This window comes from Manis javanica, chromosome 3 (assembly GCF_040802235.1).
Source record: "Manis javanica isolate MJ-LG chromosome 3, MJ_LKY, whole genome shotgun sequence".
NCBI classification, from domain to species: Eukaryota; Metazoa; Chordata; class Mammalia; order Pholidota; family Manidae; genus Manis; species Manis javanica.
The window spans coordinates 121273233-121299601 of record NC_133158.1 but is presented as its reverse complement, the minus strand read 5'-3'; the positions used below and the strand labels follow the sequence as shown (position 1 = coordinate 121299601).

General features: G+C 41.0%; 1 protein-coding gene across 3 annotated transcripts in view; it reads right to left on the bottom strand.

Annotated features, from left to right (window-relative positions):
• Positions 1-2470: 2470 nt before the first annotated feature.
• The window catches only part of LIPH (lipase H), a 34062-nt gene continuing 10163 nt past the window's right edge, over positions 2471-26369 (bottom strand). The window contains exons 2-10 of one of the 3 annotated variants that reach the window (XM_017681124.3): positions 23276-23643; positions 21966-22074; positions 17562-17663; positions 15782-15871; positions 13077-13244; positions 11611-11706; positions 9766-9877; positions 4811-4984; positions 2471-3658 (exon numbers count right to left, since the gene is read on the bottom strand). In XM_017681124.3, the coding sequence (XP_017536613.1) occupies positions 3571-3658; positions 4811-4984; positions 9766-9877; positions 11611-11706; positions 13077-13244; positions 15782-15871; positions 17562-17663; positions 21966-22074; positions 23276-23643 (1307 nt within the window). In that variant the 3' untranslated portion in view covers positions 2471-3570. The remainder of the gene's footprint in view (positions 3659-4810; positions 4985-9765; positions 9878-11610; positions 11707-13076; positions 13245-15781; positions 15872-17561; positions 17664-21965; positions 22075-23275; positions 23644-26369) is intronic. The other 2 variants (XM_037024263.2, XM_037024264.2) reach the window with 2 other exon arrangements.

Here is a 26369-nt window from a genome sequence, read left to right as displayed (position 1 = left end):
GGACAGGAGCTGGGGCACCGCCAAGCCCCGCCCCTAGGTCCAGGCCCCGCCCGGCCCGACCCCGCCCGCCGTGTCCCTGGGCCGCGTTTACAGTGCTCACGCGTGTTCCAGCCCCCTGCGTTCGGTCAGCCCTCCCTCTGTAAGTGTATCTTTTTCTGCCTTTATCTGGTTCATTCTCCACTTATTTGCAGCCTCTCTGTCCTGAATCACGAGCCCTGCCCACAGGGAGCTTGCAGTCTAGTGGTCAAGACAGTTTTATCCACAATAGGCTGCAACACAAAACAAATGCAACCGGGCGTAGAACCAGGTGCTCCAAACAAGTACAGTGGGAAGCTAACACTGACCACGTGAATAATCGGAATTACCTTTTATTGAACACCTACTGTATACCCATTATACCTAAACACCACAACAATCCCGCAAAGCTGGTGTTTTTGTATTTCTTTAACAGATGAAAAGCCCAAGTCTCAGAAAGATTATTACATGTCCCAAAGGAGAGTCAGCATTAGAATCCAGGTTAACCTGGTTCCAGACTACTAGTCTGACACTTCATGCATTCATGAAGAAGGTGGGATTTGAATTTACCTTAAAGGATGAGCAAGATTTTCACAACAGAGAAAGGAGGGAGGGTGTTAGCCGAGGGTCCAAGTAAGGCACCAGAGTCCAGTTTCAGTGGAGCCTAAGGTGTATGAGAAATGAGAATCTGGGGATAGACTAGAAAACTGAAAAGCAGGCTAAGGAGTTGGATTTTTTAATATTGTACATGGTGAAACAACAACAGAACTGTTTCAGCAAGAGAATGATATAGTTTCCATTTTAGGATATTTGCTCTGGCTGGTGATTAGAATACAAACTGATCTGATAGCTGCAGCTGTACTGGTGGAAAAGGCTGTCAGCCTGAGCTGGGACCACAGCAGTGGGAATGAAGGGAGTCAGAGGGACACACTGAAAGAGTTGGTAGGATATATGACTGATTAAGTGGAGAAGGGACAGAGTGGATTCCAAAATGTCACAAGCCTGGACAACAGAGAGAAAGCATCTTTGTCATATCATTCAAACCACTTCTTGGGCCAATTAGGGAGCACCTATCAGAATTACAAGTCCTAGCAATTTCACATCCAGAAATCTAGACTAGAGATATGTCCATAGACAAAGATATATGTTCAAGTGTATGCTTTCAGCTTTGTTTTGATATTAAGAGTTTGGGAACAGCCTAAATGCCAATCAGCAGGGGACTAGCAAGGATTATCCGAAAGGTTTGAAGAGCAATGGGGAAAAAAGCCAACTTCTCCTTTTTATAGGGAACCAGGGAAATGGGCACTGGGTCTCCAGAGATAACAGAGACAATAATCACACAGGTGCTGGGAGAGAAGTCTGAGGCAGAGAAGTGGGGGGTGCCTCAGTGGAAATGGGTGATGGCTGGGAATTGCAGGAGGTCTTTACTCACAACTGAACATAGTTTCATAGGGCTCAGAAGATAATGGAGAGTTCATTCAATATTTCCTAAGCACAGACTATATTGTAGGTACCACCCAAGCACATGGCCCCTGCCTTACAGAACAGTCCAGGGAGACAACAGACAATGAACAAAAAAATCACACAAATAAATGTAAAAAAAAACTCCAAAACTTAAAAAATACTACAAAGGAGAGGTACAGTGTCTATAATGGGAAATGAGGTCCAAGAAGACTCAACAATTGAGCTAAGATCCAACTGCTGAGTAGGAGATAATTGGTGAAGATGGAAGGGAAGAGGGCAGAGTGCAATTTAATTGCATCTTGGATTTGGATTCATTGACAAAATGGATGAAAGGTGAGGATGACAAGAGAGTCAAGTTCTAGAGGCCTTGCGAGGAACTTTCTGTGAGGAGAGTTCCCACACTTATAACTGCTTTTATCTTTCCTGTTACATGAGACTCGCTGAAATTCATCTCCATCCAGAGAACAAACTTCCTTCTTGCCTTTACTCATTCATTTATCCATTCATTCATTTGTTCATCTGCCCACCCACTCCACAGTGAGCCAGTTACCATGCTAGGAGATGCCGAGAGGAGAAGCTGAGAGACACCCACTGGCCTGAGGAGTTTATAAATGCAAGTCCCAGCATTTTCTTGGTTGTTTTGGCCCCTGCATACCAGGCAAGGTAAAGAAGACAAAGTGACTGTGCTCATCAAAATAGAGGCCCAATAAAACTCCAAAAAGAAATCAGGCCTATTAGCAGACTGGTCTCTGTACACAGTTGCAGAGCAATCCCAGAAACCTCCTGCAGTGGCCACTGCTGTGGGACAGGTGGTGCATACCTTTGGCTCTGTGCCCACACTGGGTACCTGGCCCCAGGGGTAGACCTCCCTTGGTTCTGGCTTTGGCTCTCCAGACCTACTTGACTTGGCTGCTACTGTCATTCCAGATTCATGGATAACACCTACTACTAGGAAAGCCTAAGGATTCTTCAAACTGGAAGTTTCCAATGCTCCAAGAACAAACTGGTTTATATTTTGAATTCATATGTTAGCAACAGAAGCTATTTAGCATCATTCCAAAAAGTCAACATTAATTACCATCAACAGCTGGAATCATGAATAAGCATATTTTCATTTTGCATCTATACATTTTCTAACTTTCCTCCGATAATCATGGATTGAATTATTAACAAGGAAAAATAAACATCTCTTAAGGATTATGTAAAATGAGGGTTGCCTGTAAAGTAATTGTTCTTCACTTTACAAGAGAAACAAGCTCTGCTTTTCCTCTCTGCCTCTCATTTCATCCCTTGTCCCTGTGAGGGAGGCGGCCCCACGGCTCCATCTGCCCTTCCTGCCTCATCCACTTAATGTCTAGCCCCAGCAGCTGCCCCCTCTGCTGTCCATCTGTCCCCACCTCCTCCCTGTACCAGCCACACTTCAGAGAAGGCAGGAAAGCCAGGCATTGGCTTTCCTGCTTTCTCAGAGCAAACAGGCCGAGAGAGGCTGGTTTTGATAAAGAGAAGTTCTCTTATTGCATATTAGATAATGTCAAAATAAATAAAAGCACATTTCACATTTATCAAACCACTCATAGATGTAGCACCCATGGGATTTCAAAGAACCCTTCATAGACTTGCCTCCCAAACCCACACAATAGTCCTGTGAGGTACGGCAGTCTCCATTCCCTTCTACAGGAGGGGCCTTGGAGGAATTTGGCACAGGGAATGTGGGGTTGAGACCACAGAGGTCTCCAGTCAGTCCTTTCCTTCAAGATGTTCAACTAGTCACTGGCACGGACAGAATGACCCAAGTATAGGCAGCTGAATCGGCTGGCCGGAACGAAGGAGGCCCCAGGACACAGGCGTCATGCTGTCAGGAGTCTGGCTATCTCTGATCCTCCTGCCCTACTTAGGGGCTCCCTTCCCAGAACTGTTCTATCAGCCAACGTCATTTGACATTTTGCCTTGTGACATCAACAGAACGCTTCTGGAAAAACCCTGGTTATTCCGTACTTTCTGTTTCTTGAGGAAAAGGTGAGGTGAAGCTTTAAAAAAGCCCGTAGTTGTAGCTTTCTTGATGTTACTTGTGCCCATGTGCCCTGACAACAGTTACATCTGCAACTTTGGGCAAAGAATAGGTTGGAAGACTGTTTCAGCGTTTTCCATCAGTACAAGGTCATACCGACACAACTGGGGCCTGTAAAAATAAGACAAAATATCCCTGTCAATAAAAAATGTGCAAGAGCCCATTCTAATAAAGGAAATTGTTTATGTCTTTAGGATGTAAAATTTTCTAGCAGTTATTTCTAATGTTATTGGAAAATGGTTACAGCAAATAAGCAAATCAACATCAGGAACAACAGGAACGCAGAATGTAAAAGTTTATTTACCATATAACTTCAGTTAGGTGTAAAAACAGTAATAAAAAGAAGAATAGAAAGAAATAACCAAAAATATTATAGTGGTTGCCTTTGAGTAATTATGGGTGATATTTTTCTGTTTCAATTACTTTCAGTACTTCCCAGATTTTAGAAAATGAATGTGTATTCCTTTGATAATCAGAAAAAAAATATAAAGTCCCAGTTTTAAGATGTAAAAATTACCCTTTAAAAGAAACTTGTATCATTTTCGGATACCCTAAACTGTCAGGAGAAAGGAACATGCAGACAGTACTAACTGCTCACAACATGTCTTGTCTCTCTTTGCCCATAGATCAGATTTAGGACTGCATGTTGCAGTGGCATTAGTCACAAAACATACATACCATCAAAGCTTTGTTCTTTCTCCCTGCCTCTCTCAACACACATACACACACACACACACACACACACACACACACCATTGTTTATTTTTTCTGAACCAATTGAGAATAGGTTGTTTACCCCTTAGTATTTCAGTGTGTATTTCCTGAAAACAAGGACATTCTCAGTGCAGTTATCAAATTTAACATCAATACTGTATCAATAGATAACATATTCCAATTTCCTGCAGCTTTTTTTTAATAGTAAGCTCTGTTTTACCAGTTTGCCATATTATATGAGGCTTTATTTTCTACAGCAAATTATCAACTTGCAAGCAATGTAGGTGGAATGGTTAGGGAGCAATTATATATTTCTAGGCAAACAGCACTATTTGTTTGGGTGATTGGGCCACTAATCTTTAAGTGTCTAACAGCAAAATTTTCTTGGATTACTGGCTACTTGTTTTTTCTCGTCTGTTTTTGGAAAGACTCTCACATCCTTCATTGTGATTGATGAAGTGCTGTTAAAACATCAGACTGAGCAGATTGGACAGGAACCAATATCATCTTTGAAAAACAGGTGCTTGTCAAACCCTGCCTATGGCTCACCTCTCAGGATGGGTAAGTGACCTTAACCTCATTCGAAGAATCCTGAGCTTGTACTTTGGGCCTATTACAGATCCTGTAGAGAACACCAAGGAAATGGCTGCCACTTTATCCAGATCTTGATTAAATCTTGCAAGCAGACTCACTTGGTGATATTTCTGAAATGTTGAGGGTTCACTGGAAGGAAGAAATATTTTTAAGTGGAAATACATTGCTAATAAAAGAAAACAATCTTGAAGCCTATAGATCATTCACAGCCATTTGACCCCATAGCCAGCCCCAGACAATGTTCATGAGCAAAGTCTACTGGATTCCAAAGGGCTGCACAAGTGAAGCTGCTGACCCCAGGACTGATGAGATACCATGACACTAACAGGCATGTGCTGCCTACTACTTGCCAGACAGCATTCTCCCTCTTGACACATTTCCAGTCCCCTGAATAATTCTGTGAGGTATTATTATCTTCATTTTATAGGTAAGGAAACAGGCTCTTGGAGAGCTTAGGCTCACCCAGGTCACAGGGCTTATCTGGAGCAGTGCAGGTCAAACCCACTTCTGGCTGAGTTCAAAGTTATGGTCTGTCCATTAAACTGCATTGTTAGACACATACATATATTTTTAGCCAAACTAGATACTAATTTAGAAGTTGTGCTTAAGCAAATATTTTTTTTAAGTCCTGCCTCTCAAGAGAAACCCACAGTAATGTTTGGGTAAGCTACAAGACAATGCGGCACTTGCATAAGGAGATATATAGATAAATGGGATAAAATTGAAAATCTAGAAAAAAACCCTTACTTATGGTCAATTGATTTAGACAAGGGTGTCACAACAATTCACAGAGAAAGCTAGTCTTTTCAGTAAATGGTGCTGTGACAACTGGATATCACAGGCAAAAGATTAAAGCAGAACCCCCTAACTCACACCATATGCAAAAACTAACTCAAAATAGATCAAAGACATAAATGTGAGACTTAAAACTATAAAGAACTTGTACTCAGAATATATTAAGAACTCTTGTAACTCAACAAAGATAAATAACCCAATTTAAAAATGGGTAAAGCACACAAAAACTGACACCCAGATGTTTATAGCAGCTTTATTCAAAATTTTCAAGACTTGAAGGCAATCAAGATGTCCTTCAGTAGGTGAATGAGTAAATAAACTGGTACAAGTAGACAATGCAATATTATTCAGTGCTAAAAGGAAATGAGCTATCAAGCTATAAAAAGTCATTGAGGAACCTTAAATGCTTAATACTAAGTGAAAGAAGCCAATCTGAAAAGATCACATACTGTATGATTCTAACTATATGACATTCTGTAAAAGACAAAAAGACTAAGGAGACAGTAAAAAGACCAGTGGTTGCCAGGGATTAAGGGGAGGTTGGGATAAACACACAGAGCACAGAGAATTTTAGGGCAGTGAAACTACTCCATGGTCCTATGATGGTAGATGTACGTCATACAGTTGTCATAGAGTTACAACAAGAGTAACCCTAACGTAAACTATGGACTCTGGGTAGTAAAGATGTGGTAGTGTAGGTTCTTCAGTTGTAACAAATGTACTACTCTGGTACCATTGATAGTGGAGAAGCTCTGTATGTGTAGGGTAAAGGGTGTACTGGAAATCTCTGTACTTTCTGCTCAATTTGGCTGTGAACCTAAACTGCTCTAAAAGATTAATTCTATTTAAAAGGAAAAAGAGTAGATATTTCGCAAAAAAGTATATAAAATGGCCAATAAGCACATGAGACATATTCAACATTATTAGAGAATTGCAAATCAATACCATAATGAGATATCACATAATGCCCACTAGAATGGCTACAATAAAAAGGAGAGACATAGATGAATGGGTAAACAAAATGTGGTATATACATACAATGGAATATTATTCAGCCTTAAAAAGGAAGGAAATCCTATCACACACTATCTCATAGATGAACCATGAGGACATTAAGCTAAGTGAAATAAGCCAATCACAAAAGGACAAGTACTGTACGATTCCAGATATGAGGTATCTGAAGTAGTCAAATTTATGGTAGAGTGGTAGTTGCTAGGGAATAAAGGGGAAATGGGAGTTGTTATTTGATGGAATAAGAGTTTCAGCTTTGCAAGATGAACAGGTTCTGGAGAACTGTTTCTCAACAACGTGAATATACTTAACACTACTAAACTGTACACTTAAAAGGGAAGAAAGTGCTAAATTTTATGTTATATATTTTTATCACAATTAAAAAGGAAAACGTTTTTTAAAGACATTAGCAGTGTTAGCATGGATGTGGAGAAATTGGAACTCTAACACATTGTTGGTGGGAATGTAATATATGGTATAGTCTCTTTGGAAAACAATAGGCAGGCAGTTCCTTAAAGGTTAAACAGAGTTACTGTATGGCCCAGCAATTCCACTCCTAGGTATATACCCGAAATGAAAACATATATCCACATAAAAACTTGTACATTTATGTTCAAAATAGCATTATTCACAACAGCCAAAAAGTGGAAATAACCCAAATGTCCATCCACTGATGAATGGACAAGTAAAATGTATATGTGAGCAGAGTGGAACAATGGAAGCATGCCAGGCCCAGAGGTCAGTGGACTGAAATAAAATGTGATATATACATACAGTGAAATATAGTTCAATCATAGAAAGGAATGTAATGTGAATACATGCTACAACATGGAAAACTTTGAAAATAGCTAAGCAAAAAAGGCTACCGATTGTATGATTCCATTCATATGAGATGCCTAGAATAGGCAAATCCATCGTTGAGCTTATTTTAGATGTTCAGTGGTTGCCAGGGGCTGGGGAGGAGTGACGAATGGGGAAGTACTATTAACAGGTACAGGGGTTCATTTTGAGATATTGAACATGTTCTGGAATTAGGTGGTAGTGATGGTTGCATTTTGTGAGTAAACCAAAAAACACAGAACTGTAAACGTTTAAAGGATGAGTTATATGGTATGTAAATTATATCTCAATTTTATTTAAAAGGTTAAAAAAATACATCTAAAAAGTGGAAACAGGGAGAGTCACCAGAACAATAATATTCTTGAATGTGTGACTCCACTTATACCCATAGTCTGGTAAGACTGAATGAATTTAGGGTACAGACTCTAATATTATTTTCCTTTTTTTTAATTGTAAAATTGCTAAATACTAAAATGTTAGAGTTTACCTTGCAAAAAAGGGAAAAGTAGCCATATTCTTACCATGGAATAGAACAACTCTTTCCTTTTTTCTCATATATTCTCTGATTGATGATGACTTTTTCACAAACATGACTAAAGTAAGAATGACTAAACATGACTAAACTAAAGATGTCTCTATCTTAACCAAGAAATAAATCTAGGAATTTTTTTATAAATTTATGAATTCATAGTTGGGAGGAATTCACTATGTAAAATTAAAATTTTTAAGACAAAAGTAAAGCAAATATGTAAGCAATTATTGGCAAGACTGCACAGTTGTACTAGGCGAGTCCTCAAGATATAACTGTACAATCTCCCGTGCCATTTTGTAGGCTCTCCAGATGAGATCTTCGCCCAGCTTGCTCACTGAAGGTCACAGTCTGTAAATGCACCTGAGGCTGGTTCCTCAAGATACCCCCTAGCGATGCCCTCCCTCATGATGCTGCCTCTGTGGGTTAAGGACATGGACACTGAAGGGAGTGTGATACTGGCCAGATCACCTGACTTCTCCAGGCCTCAGTTTTCTCATATATAAAATTGGGGTGTTAATGCCACCTCACAGGATTTTAGTGAGATTACATTAGCCAATGTGTTCAGTGTGCTTAGTTCAATTAAAAAAGGCTGTTGTTATTATGATTCAAAGATGCATTAAAAAAGTCACCTCCAAACTTCCCATTAACAAGTTCCCTGTTTATTGTAGGTTGGACTTTTAAATGGTGAACCCATAAGGTGATCTCCAGGCTCAGGTGACATTCTACTTGGTCCTTTGTGTGTGGCGAAGAGACAAGCAGAGTGCCTAGTGGATAACAGGACCCGGGAAGTGTTTCCTGACTAAATGAGTACAGTAAGCCTCAGATTCCTTTGCTTAAAGTAAAGGGTTTTGGGTTTTTTCCCCTTTTTCCTGATTATAAAAGTCATTGATAAAAAATTATTAACCATTTTTAAACTAGGTATACACACACACACACACACTCTCTCTCTCTCTCTCTCACAACCTCATAGAAAATTAAAAAGTAATGAGAAGCTGAAAAAAAACACTCATATCCCTACCACCCAGGAATAATCTAACATATTTTGGCATGTTTCTTCTTCATTTTTTTACACTATTGAGCTAATCTTACACTTTATATAATTTGATATCCTATATTTTTTCACTTAGCATAATACAATTTAATGTAATATATATCATAAATAATTTCAATGTATAAATAGTATTTTATTATATGGGAATATTTAATTAACTATTTTTCCATTGTTGGATTTTTAGGGTGTTTCCAATTTTCTGAGTTTCATAAACATACACATATATGTTTATATAAATGTATATTATGAGCTTATAAAAGAATAGAAAATGTGTGTGGGTTACCTTTGGGTGTGGGATTGTTAGGATGGGGCAAGGATTTGCACTTTTATGTTACATCTTTACCATTTAAATGCCTTTACAACAGGCAAGCATTTTGTAATTAAATGTTTAAGCAAAATAATGGAGGGAGAGAGGAAAGGAAGGGAGGGAGGCAGGGAGACAGGGAGAAACAGAAGGGCAAAGTAGGATGGATGGAGGGGATGGAGAGAGGAGATCCTTGCACCAATTTCAAAGAGCCTGAAAGATCAAGAGCTATGAGAAGCAACTAAGCAATATGCCACATATCATTTGTAGAACAAAGAAAGTATAGACCTATAAATAACAAAGTAGTATATTGGGGTTTAATTTCTCTGAGAAAAAAAGGGAAACAGCAAACTGCAAACTATTCTAGCCCAACTTACTGATTGATTTTAGATTCTGTGGTGTTTCCTGCTTTGTCTCTCAACTTGATTGTAATGGACCCTCTTCTTATATTCTTATTCCAAGTTATGATATCCACAAAGTAATGATATACTGCAAAACAGGGAAAAAACATGGTAAGAAAGGTACTCCCAACTGCTCCCCTGAGGGCCAATTTTTAAAACCCAACCTCCCCAATAGCTGTGTCTTTTTTTCTCTTCCTCTGTAGTTCCTCTGCAAAGATCCAGGGCAGAATTTTCTAATGTTCCTTTCAATGAAGATGGCCTGAGTGACAGCAGAATTCAATGGCATCCAGTCATGGTGTTTAGGCATCACCTCTTGGATCAGTTCCCACCCTACTGACCGAGGTCTCATGACCTACTGCTGAGTATGACTGGTTCCCTTCAATCCCTGCCCACATTAGAATAAACTAACCAGGTGGCCATGTAGAGACCTCCACAGCTGACAGGTCCTCTGCCATCTGGGCCATGTCCATCAGCCTATCCAGCTTCCCTCATTTCTCCCCAAGTCATGCCACACTACCCACACCATCACACTCTCTCTTGCTCCTGGGCCTCCCCTCTCTGGGACACTCTCACTGTGCTCCCTTTGCCAACTCATCTGTCAGGCTTCAGCTTAATGTCCCTTCCTCCTGGAGGCCCTCACTGACCATCAGACTAGGGTCTTCCTCTTAGAGTTCTTATCATGCTCTGGTATTCTTCCATCATTAGCCAGCACACTTTACTGTATTTGCAAATTTCAAGAAAAAGTGACAGTCAAAAAATTGGTACATTATGGGTATCTATGGGTATCTATACAAATATTGCCTGAGTAATGTCTTGTGGGGTTAAAAAAATAAAACTAAAATATACTACAACAATAACTGGGAAGGGATTTTTTTGTAATCCTAGCAGTAATACCTTAAAGGTACCCAATAAATCCCTACTTAATAAACAGGAATGCATGATATGTTCAAAGAACTATTCCTCCTCCCTATTCTTTGCTCCCAAAGATCAAGGATGCTTTGGGGAGATGGGTCCCACCATGAAAGTCAGATCTGCTATCTCTTGGTCAAACTTGCAGAGAAGGGAAAAGAGGCTCAGGAAGACGACGGCCCCATAAACAAATACGGTCAGCCCTGGAGTTGCCACTTTCTGGCCCATTATTTTTCAGGGGCTTGTCCCATTCCTACTGCGCAGACACCAAACCCTCAGATACCATGCATGGCTCTAAAGCAGGGAGAAACCCAGTGACCTGCAACCTCTTTTATAAGGAGTGCTCCCAAGAAAAATGAAAAGGGAGACAAGATTGCAAGACATATGTCTGCTCAGGAAAATGCCTACTTGCTTCCCAGGACATCTAATGGTCTGCCACCCCATTTAACTCCCATATGGAATACCAACCTCTCAGCGTCTTTAGGAGGCCATGATGGTTGCTTTGGAGCTGGAACTGACCCGTAGATGTGGCTGGCACCTGATCTTTCCTAAACCCAATTTCATGTATCTCGGGGCTCATATTTTCTGAAAGATCTTAGTCATTATAATGGTCATCCAGAGAAGCCAACAACTATGATTTTTTTTGAGATTTTAATCCTTATAATCTAGAAGATAGGCTTTATTATCCCCATTTTACCTAACAGAACATGGAGATTCATAAAAATTCAATGTTTTGACCAAGGTCACAGAGCTATTTTGTGGTAAAATCAGGATTTGACCGAGGTCCTTCCAGCTCCAAAGTCCACACTTCACTATGGCCTTTATTTACCAAGAAGTAGCCAGGGAGCTGGGACTCAGCCATTCTAAAATTGAAGGGTCGGGCCAAAGCCAAGAACCACATTCACCACTCACTGCAGAACGGTTTCTCCTCAGCTGTGTCAAAGAATGCCTTAGTCATAGGAGGGTCTTTCTGCCTTAAATAATCTTTCCAGTTATCAGCATAATAACCTATAGAAAAAGTTGGAAAAGCGCAACATTAATGTGTATTATGTAAGAGTAAAAGCAATCGGGGGGTAGGGAAAACAGTGAGTTTGACTGCCGCCACCAGCCAGTCTCCCTTGGGCCCACCCCCATGGAGAGGACCTGCAGGGCCAGAGGGCCGCACCTTCCCAGCACCTACTATACCTTGCTTGGTGCCCTACCTCTCATTGCTGGGGCTTGCAAAAGGACTCTATGGTGGCTTTTCCCCCTTTCTCCTGACATTTCCTCACTCAGCCTTTAATAACATTAGGAGACCCCAAAGTACTTCAGGAATTGCGGTGGGGGAGTGGGGAGTGCTACACACTGGGTGGACTAAAAATAGCACTGATATTTTTCAGTAATACAATCTTCTTACAGATGAAAACAGATTCAGGTTTATACCTAGAATAGCATCACTCTTGCAAAGCATTGTGTTTCTTGAAGAACTACAGTTGGACCCCTAAATTGTGCAGAACCTGGGCTTGCCATGTGATTATGCCAACAAGCAGGGGAATGTCCTCCTTCATGTCTATGCCTACAGGACTAAGGTTGGGTGCCATCAGTGGGGCCTTTGGCCCCACCCTTAGAGAACAGCCTCCACAATCTGACTTAATTGATCTGGAGTAGGACCCCAAAACCAGTAGTTTTTTAAATCTCCCTAGTTGATTCTAAGGCATAACCAAGGTTGAGAGTCCCATGTCTGTAGCATGTCCTCATGTTAACCTGGGTTTTTTCTTAGGGAACAATTAGAAAATTTTCATCGTCATCCAATTTCAAAGTCCTCACCACCTGGAATATTTCTATTAACCCTTAACAAACGTCCAAGCAGCCTCCGCAGTATCTTTATGCCACCCCATTCCCATACATGCTCACAAGACCCAGGGGTGGCATGAGGGCATTTACAGACATGGCTCTTTGGAAGGCATCACGCTGCAAGGCTCATTTGACAGGAGAGTCCCTGGGCTCACTGTGACCCTCCCCCAGCAGAGAGACTGTGTATATAGAGAGTGTGCTCCTGTTCCCATGGAGCAGGCTATGTAAGGTGACTGTGCCTTCAGTAGGCTTGGAAACTCTTCTGGAACCTTCTTTTTCATGCGAAAATAAAGTGTCCAGGGAGATTACACTACCTTCTGAATGAAATCCTTTACAGATTGCTCTTCTAACACTATTTTTTTCTCTTTAATAACATTAGGAGACCCCAAAGTACTTCACAGAACAAATTGGCAGAAAAAGCTTACTAAATGAATTTTTTTTAAAAACACAATTTTCAGGCCCATTTTTAGATAGTAAATTGGTGCTGGGGTCCTATTAAAAATTAGCTCTGTTAATCAGAGGGGGAAACTGCTCGTTGGACTTACCCACAAGGGGACAGGACTCCTTCTGTGGCATGCCGCAGGTGGCACACTGGCCATTCCTATAATCCCGGTAGGAGTCACAGGGATATGCCGTAATAGTGCAGCTCTCTCTCAGGGAAGAAAGATACAGGTACACGGATCTCTGGTGGTCACACTTAAAGTATTGCATTCCTTGGTTGTAAAAGGAATGGTTAAAGAGTGGTTGTATTATTTAATAATAGTGCATTACATATTGTATACATACACAGTTTATCACCTGTCTCCAAACGCCAGGTACTGTGCTAACAGCTTCGGTTATTTGATTCCACTTAATCGAATATAAAAACCCATTGATCAGGATTCATACTGGCAAGTGGCAGGAGAAAACAAGATAGGCATGATTATCCCCATTTTACCTAGCAAGACATTGAGACTCAGAGAGGTTAAATGACTTGACCAAGGTCACACAGCTGTTATGTGGTGGAATCAGGTCAGGATTCAACCTCTATCAGTGATTATCTTTGATTATCCATCTCTGGAAGACACAGACTTCCTTTGTCAATGAAAAAGAGGAGAAAAATTATGTAGTAGTCAGAGATTCCCTGGAAGTTTTCAGCAGAAAGCAAGCGCATTTAAACTAGTAAAAACGTGAGAGGAAAAGGCACTGGGGAGTATTAGTAAAGGAAGATTCCCCAAGGAGGGCAAGCAAGGAGACAGCTTTGCAAAAATATGGGGAATGCCCCACCCTGGGCCGAAAGGGAACATGAATGTAAAGACCAACCTTGTGAATTAAGATGAGGATAAATAAAATGGCTTCCTGAGGTGGGGCCTTGATCTAGGTACAAAAGTCAAATCTAGCTCATCTCTAAAAAGTGAAGGTTTATAGGTGGGTAGAAATTTGTAATGGCAGCATGAGGAATGATCATGGGGAGTCAGCAGGAGATAAACATGAGGTTTCTCTGGCACTTTTTAGGGCCTTGGAGAAGTTAGCAAGTTTGCCTGGGGCTTATTCTCAATCAGCAAAGCTCCATGACTTCTCTAGAGTGTTTTCAAGCAAAGGTGGGGGCTGGCAAGGCAGAGACCTAAGGTCCTGGGGGTGCACAGGCCATTCATGAGAGCAGGGGCTCCATTTCTGCTCAAGGGTGAAGGGTGAAGTGAGAGGGGCTGAACAATAGAGGATGGCCCTTGAAGCCATGGCCCAGCAAGAAGAGGTGAGAAGCAAGCCTCCAGTTAAGTCCTAGTGGGTGCCACGTGGTGTGATGGTGAGAGAGGAGGCTGGTGAAGCACGGGATAGGCACCGGAAGAGCTGGTGATGCAGCATCACCGCACAGACTGTTGGAGATGTTGTCGGAAAGCTGATGGTCAGATGATTAAGTCATTCGGACAAGGGCCTGGGTCCCAGAGATGGGTAATCAAAAGAGGTGAGGATCTGAATAGGCAACAGTGAACCCCATGAAAAGAGGAGTTAGGCTTATGAGCTCATGGGGTGGAGAGGCACTGGGTGCTGGAGGCAGACTGTCTCCCCTTTCTCTGGTGCCCTCATATGCCCAGAGAAGAGATCACAGAGGACAAGAGAAACAAACTGGGCTAGAGAAGGGAAGCAAGGGCTGGCATAGGGCCATGCTGGACTGAAATAAAATCTGTAAGTCAATATTTACTTGTTCCTGGAACTTCTGTTTGCAGAAACCATGAAGTTAATACAGAGAACGTCCTTTATAATTGAAGTACATTGTCTTCGGCTGCTCACGGATGTAGTTACACTGCATCATCACACAGGATGGGATTTGAACCCACACCATTTATGATAGAATATGGTTGGCCTTACTTATGCCATTTCATTTGGACCATTTTCAATTATTATGTCATTTCCAGGGCCATATACCATTTTGTAACAAGGTCATCTTTTTCTAGAATCATTCCCATGATGGTTTAATTTTCTGTAGCAATGGTGAAATACAGATTCAGAGCACTTAAGGATGGATTTTTTAATTCTGTACCCAACTCCACTTTTACATTACACTCCAACATTCTTGTTTTGTGAGTTTTTCTCACTAGAAAAGTAATATATGTTCATTTAGAAAATATAAAAGAATAGGAAATAATGATGCAAAAATCACCTAGAAGTGCAATATCCAGAATTCACCACTAACACTTATTTTTAGTCTTCTTTTCTGTACTTACATACATAAAAATACACATTTAAAAAAACTAATTGGGATCACACTTTATAGTTTTGTGTCTTTTTCACTTAACATCATATTATAAGCATTTTCATTAATCTAAAGATAACAGTTTTTAACAATTGTATTTTTTTTTGTGTGTATGCCCTAGTCATTTAATGATTTTCCTATATTGGATGTTTAATTTTTTCTAAAAATTTCCCTATATAAGTAATGCTGTACTGAATATGTTTGGACTCTGATTTTTGTCTACATTTTCCATTATTTCTCTAGGAGAGATTTCCAGATGTGGAGTCTCTAGGTCAAAAACACACCTTTTTAAGAGAGGGAAATCATTCACAATAGATTTTAATCATATGGCTGTGGTTTTTAAAAGTAATATATTTGAGTAATAATTTATAATTATAATTTATATTTTGTATTTATATTTATACCCCCTCTATTATCTCAGGAATTTATTTTCTATTAAAAACTTCCACATGGCATAATATCAGATTTTTTTAATGTGCTTTTTTTAAAACCACTATTTCACAAAGTATCTGCACTCACCTCCAAATATTGTTTTGGGGCAACCAGGCTGATCCAATCCTCCATTTGGGTAGAAGTCTATGTTTCCTAATGGTTCCTTGTAGCCCAGTGCTAAAAGAGAATATACTATGTTTTTATACTGCTTTGAGATTCTCTCATCTCATAGCTCATTTGCCTGCAGGGTATAGGCAGGGACTGTATTATTATTGTTGTTGTACCTATTTAAATATTTTGCCTAAAGTTACCCAACTAATTAGTTAAAGACAGCAGTGATTTCCAACTAAGAGACTATGAAGATGGTAATGGAGATTTATCTCCAATATTTCTAAAGAATGTAGGAGAGTTTGGTCACTTGTTTTCCAGGCAGTGATATTTTTAGTCACTAGTTCACTGCCAGGCAGTGATAAAATATTTTTCTTCTTTATATTCAGCCAGAACTCTCTGATTAATTGCCAGGTACTTCCTGAGCCTCTAATTGCATTTGTGCATGTCTTTAGTGAATACAAAACAGGAAAAAGTGAACTTTTACTTAGTAGGAAAAAGTCTTTAAAAATTTGGGATCTATGATGGTAGATTAGAAACTGTTCTAGAAAATGGGGACTGAAAAAAGGAATTACAGAGTTAATCATTGCTTATTCTCTTTAACTCATAACCCTAAAATAATCATAAATTGCTTGATTATAAGAATTATTTTTATATATGTATACATATGCAGTATTTCATTGCAGTACTAACACATATTACATATCAAGAACCTACATATGTCTGTGGGCATGATACTAGGTGTTTTACAAACCTTCTAATTTTCACCATGTCTGAAAAGTAGTCATTGGTTAAATCAGATGAAGAAGTTGTGGGTAAAGATACTAAGGCTCAGAAGATGTACAGAACAAACATGACACCACTAGAAAGAATAAAACCTTTCTCTGATTTGAGTCCACCTGCCCAGCTACAAAGCTCATATTCTTTCCCACAAAGTTCACTTTCCTTCCAAGAATAAAAAATAAATTACTCTACTCCATCAAGCATTAAAAGTTCATTGAGGTACTGCACTTAAGTAAGGTAATAATTTGCAAACTACATAGTAAAAATGCAGCTGTTTCATAGATGTTTCTTCTAAGGCACACAGTTACTGAGCACCACAGCAGAGAGCCAGTGAGAGATGATGGTTAGGGGTTTTTCAGGTGGTTGTATTGCAGAGAGGGTGTGCTCCTGAACAGCCCCTCTTCTCTGTTCCCTCAGCCCTCCACAAGTCCCTACTCTAGCTCTTCTCCCAGACATCTTGATGTAAAGACCCATCTTTAATATCATTCCAGTTCCCATGTCATGTGCCCAATCCCAGATATGAAATCAGCACAATGAAAGAAACAGCCAGGAAGATCCACAGATTGACAGAGAGCTGTAGGTGGTTCAGAATCACTCTGCATAGAGACACAGCACTTGAATGTATCTTGCAGCTTAAGGAAATAATGAGAAAGGACCAAAAACCAAGGAACCATGCATCCAAATTCAACTGCACATATTGGAACATTTGTCCACACAGCATGCAAGTCGGCCTGTCTTTGGTCAAGATGATCACTTTAAAAATAAGAGACGATGAGAAAAGCACATCCACTCCAGCACGAGGTGCTGGGCACCTCTGTTAAACCTGCTTCCCTTCAATATTTCAGTGGATCTGGAACCCTACCCATAGAAAAAGAGGGAATCTGGAGGAACTTGATCCCACTGGCATGATGATACCCACAGGGCAGACTCTTTGGGAGTCTGGGGGACCAGTGACCCACAATGATAGGAATGTTACCGTCAATGTCGGAATGGATGACGTCAACGAATTGTGCATCACTGAAATGTAATCTGTCCTCAGGAGGTTTCCCATTGAATAAAGGGCCCGCAGGGTCGAGACCTAGAATGAAAACACAGTCCACTTGGCAGACCCATGCCATGAGTCACCTGCAGCTAGCCTTTTGATCCCTCCCCTTGAGGAGAACTCACATGCTGCAGAGCACCCTTAGGTAGGCAAGCACTTACATTCCCATCCTGCTTTGTCAGGCTCCTTTCCACAGCCCTGCAGGCTTTTCCCACAGTACAGATGGTTTCCCTGGCAGTGCCTCCTGAGAACAGCACCCACACTCCATCAGGAGGTATATCTTGGGCAGGGCTTAGTGGCACAGAGTGCACGAGAGCGTGGGGATAAAGTGGTTCCGTAGGAAAAGAGCACCTACCTAAGAGTGCACAGAAAAAGTAGATGCTATGCTTGTCTTTATCCCATTTAAAATGGTCAAGAAACCTCATTCAACCTTTCCTTCTTGTTATTAATAAAACTCCCTTACAGTTTCCATTTTTTGTTCATCCTAGCTCATATGACCCATATCACAAGCCTGTGAGGAAGGTGGGGTAGCTATGATCATTCCCATTTTACAGATGAATGAACTGAGGTTCAGGGAGATCAGGTGTCTTCACCAGAGCCATAGCTTCATAATGCAACCACCTTTCTCTGGTGAGCTCTTGTTTTCACTGCACTGAGTTTGGCCAGTTCCCTGAGCATATGAGAAACTCACTGGTCAGGCCAGGTATCAGAGGGAAAGAAAGTGGCTGTTGAGTCCTGCAGAATTAACCCACCCATAAAGGCCTGAACTGATTTGCCCTTGGTCATTGCTAGCTGGGCGTTCTTCATTCTTGTTATGAAACAGCTGGACAAACAGGAGAGCAAATCCCGGGATGTTGTAACCACAAACTGAAAACTTAAAACTCCACAACAGAAAACCACCAGAACCCCGCTTGCTAGAAACCTACCTGGAGTGAAGAAGGTTTTAAGGGGTGTCTCAAAGTTTTCACTTGTGAATGTCATTTTAAAGACATCGCCCACCCCCTGGTATCATACACAAAATCAAGAGATAGCATCTTTGCCTCAACTTTTCTGTTTTGAGTCTCAATCTCTCCATTTCTTCTCTCCCAACACTCTTTTGCTCCCTTGACACCTGTCTTTACCTGCCTCCTTTCCTTCACTCTTTTTCCCACAGGATATTCTCGGCACAGCATGAAAAACTTATAACCTTGGATAGAGTTTGCTAGGGAAGCTTCTGCCTCCTCTTAGGCCAGCATCACTTATGGTCTAAGAAAATGAACAGTGAGAGCCCCACTTCCATGGCAGATAAATCAGCTCACTATCTAATGTCCAAACCAGGGCAGTTTTGCGAGTCATGAGGGGCTATTAATAATTATACCCACACAAAAGGCACAAATGGGGGCTGTTATAGTAAACATGGACTTACCTTCTTAATGATAAACCACAGCAAATGATCAGCTTATAATGTCAGCCAAATACCACAGTTAAACTGCCCTAAAAAGCAGAGTATTTTGTGTGGGCAGAGACCACTGGAGCCAGAGAGATGCGACATGGAGCCCCAACCAAACAACAATCAGCTGTGTGACCTTAGGCAAATTATTTCTCTGAACCTCGGTTTGCTTGCCTGCAAAATGGAGGTAACATTAATAGCTACTTCAGAAGACTTATAAAAGGGCTCCTGGATCTGAATCCAGAACACTTTGAGATCTATTTTATAATAAATAGAAACAAAATCGGAAAGTAGAGCTCTTTCTGATTGCTCTAAGATCACCAGAAAGTGCCCAGATAGTGATTTGTGACTTTTATTGCAGCATTAACTGGTTTGGGAACTTGGTGACAGCTCTGAACCTCTCCCCAGGACAGAACAGTTTCAGAGGCCTGCAGTTCGTGTGCAGCTTGAAAGGCCTCTCCTACCCATTCCCAAGTTTACCGGGAACTCTCTAAGGTAGTGCTGTCCAGTAGAGAGATAATATGAGTCACACATATAATTTAAAATTTCCTACAAGCCACTTTAAAAAAGTAGAAGGAAGATTAATTTTAATAATGTACTTATTTTACACAGTATATCCAAAATATCATTTCAAATGTAATCAATATAAACATTTTGAGATTTTTAAAAATATTCTTTTTTTGTACTTTATCTTTGAAATCCTGTGTGTATTTTGCACTTATACCACATATCAGTTTGCATTAGCCACGTTTAAGTGTTCACTGGCTGCACGTGGTTAGTAACTACTTTACAGGATAGCACAGCTCTGTGGACATCTCTCAAGGTGCAGTGCTCAGACTACCTGCATCTGGTGAAACATACAAACCCCTGGACCCCAACCCAAGTGCTGACTCAGCAAGTCAGCATTGTAACAGCACCCACGGTGATTTTTATGCAGCCTTAGGTTTGAGTATCAAATTTAATGTATAATCAAGTGATGTAGGCACTTGAAATATTTTTAAACCCATTCATCCTCTGCCACCTTCTGTTGAAGTTAATGGGAAGTAAAACCAGGAGATGTGCTTGGAAAGGAGAAGCGAAAGGAAGGACTGGGGAGAGGGAAATGGAACAGGTGAAGCAGCCGTTCCAGACTAGGTAATTAAGAAGCAGAGCCGTCCTATTCTTGGGAGCTGGGATTGTGTCCTGGGATAACAAGCAGATGCCCACTCTGCAATCCGGAGCCCACTCAGGCAAGGCCGTGGGAGGTGAGTAGGGAAGGGAAACGTTTGACCCTTGAAACTGTTCTTGCAGATAACAGACTAATCCGGGGCTCAGAGAAGATGAGGAATCGGGAGAACATGGGGAAGTCAGGGGTCAGATAATTAAGCTGTGGACATTGGCTGAGTTCATACTGCAGAGCAGGGCCACATGGGCCCAGAGTGGAAGGAAGGGTTGGGGGATTTCCACAGTCAGAGACCAGATTACATTGCATTCACATTCAAAGTAGTTGTGGGAACAGTTTGCTGGGAGGCTGAGGAGCAACTGAGGGGTAGACAGAATAAGGCAGCAGTGGGCTGGAGCCCCACTAGGGAGCAGATTTACTCCTCTCTTCCCGAGCTTCGTGGCTAGTGCTATCAGCAGACACTGCCTCTCCCTTTCATCCTTCTTTTTCTTTGCCTTCCTTCCTCTCCCTTCCCCTTTGCTTCCTTTCCTTCTCCCCACTCCCCTTTCTCTCTCTCTCCCTCTTTTTTTTTTTTTTCTTCCTTTTTTCTCTTTTTTCTTTTCTTTCATTCTTTTTAGAGAGCAGGTCAGCTTCTAACCACATCACTGGGAAAAGTCCCACCCTCCAGAAGACAGCTCCCAGGAGATGAGGGACACAAGCATATTCAAGCCATCTGTCCTTTGTACCCATAAGGGAAAACAAAGTTTTTAAAAGGACACATTGCTTTCTAAATAATAATAATAGTAATTAAAAAAAACCTTTAAAAGAGCTTTGCCTCCCTGGGAAAGCAGGTAAATAAGAAGGTGAGGAATGAAAGTGAGAGAAAACCAGCCAGAAAAAACAATGTGATCTCAAGTACCAGGGCTGGAGGAGACAGCCAGTGTGGTGTGTGTGTATGTGTGTGTGAAAGAGAGAAAGGGAGAGAGGGGGAGAGGGAGAGAGAGAGAGGGAGAGAGAATGACTTGCCTAGAGCTGCCTGTCAAGTTAAATAGCACATTCAGACTTGTGACCCTAAAGGTGACCTCCCAAGCATAGCTGGTTTGAAAATCTCCTTCCTGTTCACTTCTACCTTCCAGATTCCCTAGATTTAAAATAGCTATCTCTGCCTGAGGATGGATTCTGGGAAAGGTCTGAATGGGAGAAGCCTCTAGTCTCTGAAAGAGAAGGCCTCCCTCAGGCCTTCCTTTGTAGCTGTGGAAAGTTACTAGAGACCGAGGCTACTAGAGAACCCAGCAAGGGAACCTTCATTTGGGGTTCCAAGTGTTGTCAGTCAGCTTTTATCTGAACGCTGATATTCAGAGAGCTCAGCCATCAAAATTCCCATCTCTTTTTCCAGCTGTGCCTGGGGGTGGAAAGTATTAGGTATGCAGCTCAAGCTATCCCAGATTAAATGAAAAGAAGCCGGCTACCTGCTTGGGGGCACAGCTCAAAGCCCCATGGGACACAGCTGCTTTCCATCCCTAAGAGAAATAGAGTCACCACCAATCTTTTCTGTGGCATATACAATCTACAAAGTGCTTTTCACATATTTTATTAAATAATAACCTGAATTCAATATTCCCTTTGCACAAAAGGACACATGCTCAGAGAGTTTAAGTAATTGGAGGAGCTGGCCTTGAACCCAAGAACTTGGATTGCTTGCCTCATGCTCTCCCAGGATGCAATTTGCCCAGCTGACTACCCTGTGCCTATTCATAGGAAGCCTTACCTGTAATTCTCCCCAGCTTTCCATTGTACATCTTTCCAACAAATCCAGATATGTGGGCTCCTAGACTTACTCCAATCATGTAAATGTGATCAAGAGAAGCTCCTTCTGCCTGGAATTTCAAGAAGTCCATTATTATGAATTGTGAGGGGCAAGTTGTTGACAAAACTTGGAGAAATTTCCTTTTTGTTGACTTTAGAGAAACACTTCTGAGCACCTTACATCTATGACCTCATTTAAGTATAACAACACTCCTGCAAAGTAAATCCTGTTCTTTTAAGTACACAGATGAGGAAACTGAGGCCCAGAATTGAAGTAATCTACCCAGGCCAGGCAGTTGGGGAGCAGGCAGAGCAGGATTCTAGCCCAGTGTCCAATTCCAAGCCTGTACCTTAACCTTTATGCCAGGGTGTCTCCATTCATGCTTGTAGAAACCAAGCCATCTTTAAAACCTTCCCAGCTGGGGAGTAGGGCAATCAAACATTTTGATGAACTCCTTTATCTTCACACTGACTCAGTTAATGAAATCACCATGTAGAGGGAGGGAAAGTAGGAGGGGTGGGCACAACACTGACCACAGTTTGCTGAGACAGCTTGCCATGAATCATCTTAATATTCACTTTCCCAGGGCTGCGGCGTAGGTGGGGAGTGCGTATAGAACTTACGCCACCCATGGCCACAATGACCACCAGACCTGACTCTCTCTGAGACTGCCCTTATTTCAAGTCACTTTTTTTTTTCATAAAAGGGGCAATTTGTGACATAGCTCACTAGATAAAATTTAAGATTAATTTAATCTTTATAAATTTTCTAAAAAATATCGTATCCATATAAAACTTTCCAATCAGACAATGTGTATCAGTTTTGCTTTTGCACAATCTGATCACTAAACTTTTGGCATTTCTAGGAAAAGAAACAATAATAGAAGTTGGGGAAGCTGTCTGCATCACAGCCAGGAAACCTCTAGATGGAAACTCTCCTACCCATAAGACACCTTTATGTAAATTAGAAAAAGATGCCCCTTCCTTAGGACATTTTGCTGTTACACTGCAAAATTATCATAATAAATATATAGATCTACAATGTCTACAATGACAATGGTGCTCCTTTAGAAGAGTGACATTTGCAATGCACAACCCGCACAACCATACATATGGGCCTTCCCTCCACCCCTTCACTCCACCTTCTCTAGGGCTTATTTGGATTTGCAAATCAGTCTCCCTGTTCACTGCAGATACCTCTTCACTTTAAATCTCCAGATAATGGGCCAGTTTCAATTTGGCTCTGCACCATCTAGGAGAATTCTCACTTACCAACATCTGGTCAATGAATTCCTTCAAGACTTTTGCTACTTTCCTGGTTTTATTAGAGGCATGGCTGTATATTACAGTTGTGGCTCCTCTATTCCAATCAACAACAACCACATTTATGTCTTCTACAGAGAGCAAACCCTGTACCAAGTCCCCAATCCAAACTGGAGGGGAGCCTGTTGGCCTAAATCCATGGACAAGGAAGGTGGTTTTCTTCGTTACATTCAAATTCCCAAAAACTGTGGAGTTGATTGCTTGTGCACAGGTCGGGTTTCTTCTTGAGTAGAGCATCAACTTCACATTTAGCCCTGTACCAACCACTGCACTGTGAAAGCTCAGTTTGGTGAATGAAGGACATATTTCATCTGTGTCTGCAAATAAAAATTAAGAAGTCATTGTGATGGTTCTTGCCTTAATACTATCAAACAATAGTGCTGCTCTGTATTTGGTGGAGGTTTTTCTATGGCACATGGTGGGAGGCTGGATCTAGTTGAAGGAAGTTGCAAAGTCATACCTGATTCAGATTTTATAGTGACTAATTTTTCACCAGGAAAACTATTTTTTCAAATCCTACCCTCCTTTAAGGTCCAACGCAAAAGTCACCTCAAAGAAGCTCTCTGATTCTCCCAGATTTAAGTACTGTCCTTCTCCCAGAACTCCCCCAAACTCTCTGTGTACCTCATTGACAGCATAATGAAAACACTTTCAGGGGTGTAATATGGGTATTTATGCTCATGCATGTCAATCTTGCTAGATCACAATCTCCTTGGAATTGTGTTTTATAAGCTTTTGTATCCCTCACAGTGCCCAGCACATAGTAGATAACTCGGTAACTGAATCTGCACAGTCCAAGCACCTCTTGCCTTGTCGAGAGCACCCCCTGTAACAGTGGTGGACAAAGTGATGTGCCTTGCCCTGAGATTTTCAGTAGCATCTGAAACTATTGACCATGGTGGCCTTTTTTGGACCTTCTTCTTTGCTCCTCAAGCACCATTTCAAGCACTCATCCTGCTGAGTAGGCTGTAAGGATGGCCTTAGAAGAAAAATTGGGGATCAAAAGGGCAACAGCATTAGATAGCCTGCAGGCAGAAAATAAGGGAGCATCTAAATACATGTCACAGCCCAGCTTGGAGGGGCTTCCATTGGCCAGATCTGGGATAATCTGAGCATAAAATAATTAAGAACAGTAATGAACCATGGGCCTTTGGAAAAAAATTAGGAAACAATAGCTCTATAACAAATAAATAAACAAACAAATAAGTGGAGGAAAGAGGAGGGCTCTTAACTTCCAGTATAATGCTGAATGACAACTGGTAAATGTGGAGTGAATACTGGAGTTGAAACTCATCATTTGTAACCACCATAATAAAGATTGGTTTAAACAAGCATCATCAATGGCTGCTAAACAAGGGTGGGCAGTATTTTGAGGAGAAGCATACGTGTATGCTCTTAAAGTCTTCCACAGATTGCTTATTAGTGATGAGGGGAAAAGTGGTAACTATATGGTGGAGAAATTGCACAATACACTGACTAGGTTATCAAACTGCACGTCACCAAAGACAGGCAGATGGCCATCATGTGTCTCTAGCTATAATGCACTGAGAAGGACACATTACCTCATAGTATTCCAGGGGGAATACATAACCTGCATCTACCCATGAGGAAGAATCAAACGAATGCAAAATGAGGGCTACTATATATTTTTTTAAGAAGGGACTATGTTCTTAAAAAAAGAACAATGTTATAAATGACAAATAAAAGCTGTGGAAATGTTCTAGATTAAAGAAGATTAGAGAGACAGGATAAATAAATGCAATATCTGGTCTTAGATTAGATCCCATAATGGAAGGAAACAAATGCTATTAAAGAAGTTAGTGGGTCGATTGATGAAATTGGGGTACAGACACTAAATTAGATAAAAGTATGATATCAGTGTTCAATTAATTGAGGTTGATAACTATACCATGGGTATGTAAGAGAAAAATTCTAATTCTTAGGAAATACAACTGAAGCATTTATATGTAAATGGCCAACTTATTCTCAGGTGGAAAAAAATTAGGGGTGAAGAGAGACAGCAAATGATAAAATCTATGTAGCAAAATGTTAACAATAGGGGATTCTGACAAGGTTGTTCATGTGAAACCTTCATAAGATTGTATATCAATGATACTTTAATTAAAAAAACAATAGGGGAATCTGTATAAAGGGTTATTGATATTCTGTATGTTTTTATTCTTGTAGATTTTCTGCAACTTTAAAATTGTTTCCAAATAAAAAGCTTAAGTAAAAGAAAGAAGAAAGGGGTCAGGGCCTTATCAATGACATACACAGTGGGAGGGAGGTTCTGAGTTCTGGTATCAGAAAACAAAAGTAGCTAGGAATGATGAAGACTTCTGCTTGAAAGGGAACAAGGAGTTGGAAATAAAGGAAAGATCAAGATGCAAGATGAAAGAGCCAGTAGGAAGGACAGAAGACTTTGGAGTCCTTCGGTACTGAGACAGTGTTACTTTGCAACATTATAGAAGCCCTCGATCAAGAACCATGATCAAGTGAAAGTAAAAAATAAACCTCTGATCAACACTGGTATCGAGACACAATTATATAATAATGAGGAAGAGTGTTTTTTTTTATTATAAGAATTATTTAAAACTGTGTTGTGACCCACTATCCCACATCCTGCTTGGCTGAGAAAGAACAGCCAACTAGGAGGTAAAGTGGAACAACAAACAATCCCTAGCTGCCTGCCAGAGATGGCCCTTTAGGGTGCTCAGGAGAGTGGTGCGGTCCTCCTATGAACGTTCTGGGATGGAGGGAACAGAAGGGGAAGACTGCGGACTTGCAACTGCTCAAGAGAAGACAGGGGTGCCTTGGGAAATACCTATCTGACTTCCTCCAACAGGAATTTAGGAACCATTTGCTGTAGGCCCCTATTCTCAGTCAATCCAAACTTCCACACTCAGAAATTGCTCCTCTCTCATTTTGAGCCTTGGGGTAGCCTTCATCATGGGTCTCTATCCTTTCTTAATAACTTGGGTCCATTCATGTATGCTTTATATGAAACTTCTTGCAAAGGCTCTGGTGATTGGGAATGACTGAA